The 1,607-nt window shown below is 54.1% G+C and overlaps 1 protein-coding gene across 1 annotated transcript; it reads right to left on the bottom strand.

The window, feature by feature from the left end:
- Positions 1-775: 775 nt before the first annotated feature.
- On the bottom strand, positions 776-1,607 carry LOC142584193 (potassium voltage-gated channel subfamily KQT member 2-like). Its single transcript, XM_075694355.1, has one exon. The coding sequence runs from the start codon at positions 1,500-1,502 to the stop codon at positions 1,266-1,268; it is 237 nt and encodes a 78-aa protein (XP_075550470.1). The 5' UTR covers positions 1,503-1,607; the 3' UTR covers positions 776-1,265.

The raw sequence follows: 1,607 nt of genomic DNA, 5'->3' as shown, positions 1-1,607 counted from the left end.
CAAGCGAGTAACGCGGGAAATCAAAGTTTTCCGCACCCGAAGCGACTTGAAGGCAGGCGATCATTTTTGGCCTAACCAAACACCAGACGAAAATATTTCCTATGCGGTTTAATCATTCAAGGCGATAAGAAATTACCGTGCGCTCAAGCCAATACTTCGCAGGAGCCCTCTGCAACATTGCGTTCACCAAAGTGAAAGCTTCTGTCACGACTGGGCGAACTTATTGGTAAAGCTTCTTCGACGAGTATAGTTGACCACCTTCACGGCCCTTCGGAAGTGCACGTATACAGCTCTTCGAAAACTGTGCTTCGAAAGGCTCAATGATGCCGTAGAAGATAAATACGAGCTCGTATTTTCGAAGCCGTTTGACCTACTCTTTCGGCAATGTCGTGCACAGTGCGAGCTAAATCTATAACGGTTCTGGACACTGCGCGCGTATTATGTCGATCGTCCGCTGCTGCCGACTGCGACGGCACTGCTGCGCGAGCGCCCTCTGCGAGCTGAGCGTCGGTTTTCCTTCGCTCCCATCAAAGTTATTGCGCGTGTGCGCGTACAGCCCAGCCAAGTGCGACTGTAAGCAGTCATTTTTCCATTCAACATGCAAACGTACACGCAAAAAGCATTCAAATTGTTCCGTCCTCGGCGCGGTAATTAAAGGTCAAAGTCGCATCTTTTTCGGCGCGACACCTAGAAACGTCGGCACGCAGCAACAAGTGAGAGGAAAATTTCCCAGTGGGCTGGCGTCATACTGGCGTCATGTTTCTCTCACAACAACGCGTTATGCGTGCAAATGAGCTTCTTTGTAAGTAGTCTCATGTGAACGTTCGGATTACTTTGGATTGCGCCGCCCAAAGTGGCTAGCAATTATGAGTAAACACGCCAAATCAGTATTATATAGTGCTGCTTCCAGGGTCAGATACGAATGTACACGAACTTGTGCTATAGCACTATGTGTTACCGTAGCGTCGTATAGGTTCTTCGCGTGTTCGACAACCAAGTTGCCCTGCATCGCAAAACATTTAAGTTGGGAGCACCGTGTAATTGTGACGCGCACTGTACATGCAGCAGGGACCTTGTCCTCGAGCGATCACTTTCGAGGATACCACACTGCGTGGTTGTTTATTGAATGACCCAACGTTCAAGTCGTTCTTCACTCGAATGAGGCGTCGCGCAGAAAGTGGATGCATCCCCAAAAGTGACCGATCGAGAACAACGGCCTCCGGTTGGAGAAGGAGCGCCGACGACGACTAGCCGTGGCCGCGTACTCACAGGAAGATGTGGTACGCGGCTGCCCTGTATCCACGTGGCCTCTCGAGGAAATTGTACATGAAGGTCTGCTTCTTGCGGTACTTTGCGTCCCTGGGGTGGGTGCCCACCTTCAGTGGCTTGCCGAGCAGCGACGTCCTCGACGGCAGGCTGGTGTGCAGCGACAGCAGGCTGCCGCCGTGCCTGGGCCCGCCTTGCTCGAGTCGCGCGAGCTCCATGTCCGTGAGCGCCTGCATGGCGCGGCCGGCATTCCGCCCGCGGCGGCACGGCCCCCCTCCCCCCTACTCCGGCACTGCTGCTGCGCCCACAGGAGCCGACGACCGCCGACCAGGCCGTACGGC

This window comes from Dermacentor variabilis, chromosome 6, assembly GCF_050947875.1.
Source record: "Dermacentor variabilis isolate Ectoservices chromosome 6, ASM5094787v1, whole genome shotgun sequence".
In the NCBI taxonomy this organism is placed as follows: Eukaryota; Metazoa; Arthropoda; class Arachnida; order Ixodida; family Ixodidae; genus Dermacentor; species Dermacentor variabilis.
This window is presented reverse-complemented; position numbering and strand designations above follow the sequence as displayed.

What these genes read in the sequence shown, in the direction of transcription:
- LOC142584193 (XM_075694355.1), bottom strand. Translation starts at nt 1,502, where the DNA reads ATGCAGGCGCTCACGGACATGGAGCTCGCGCGACTCGAGCAAGGCGGG.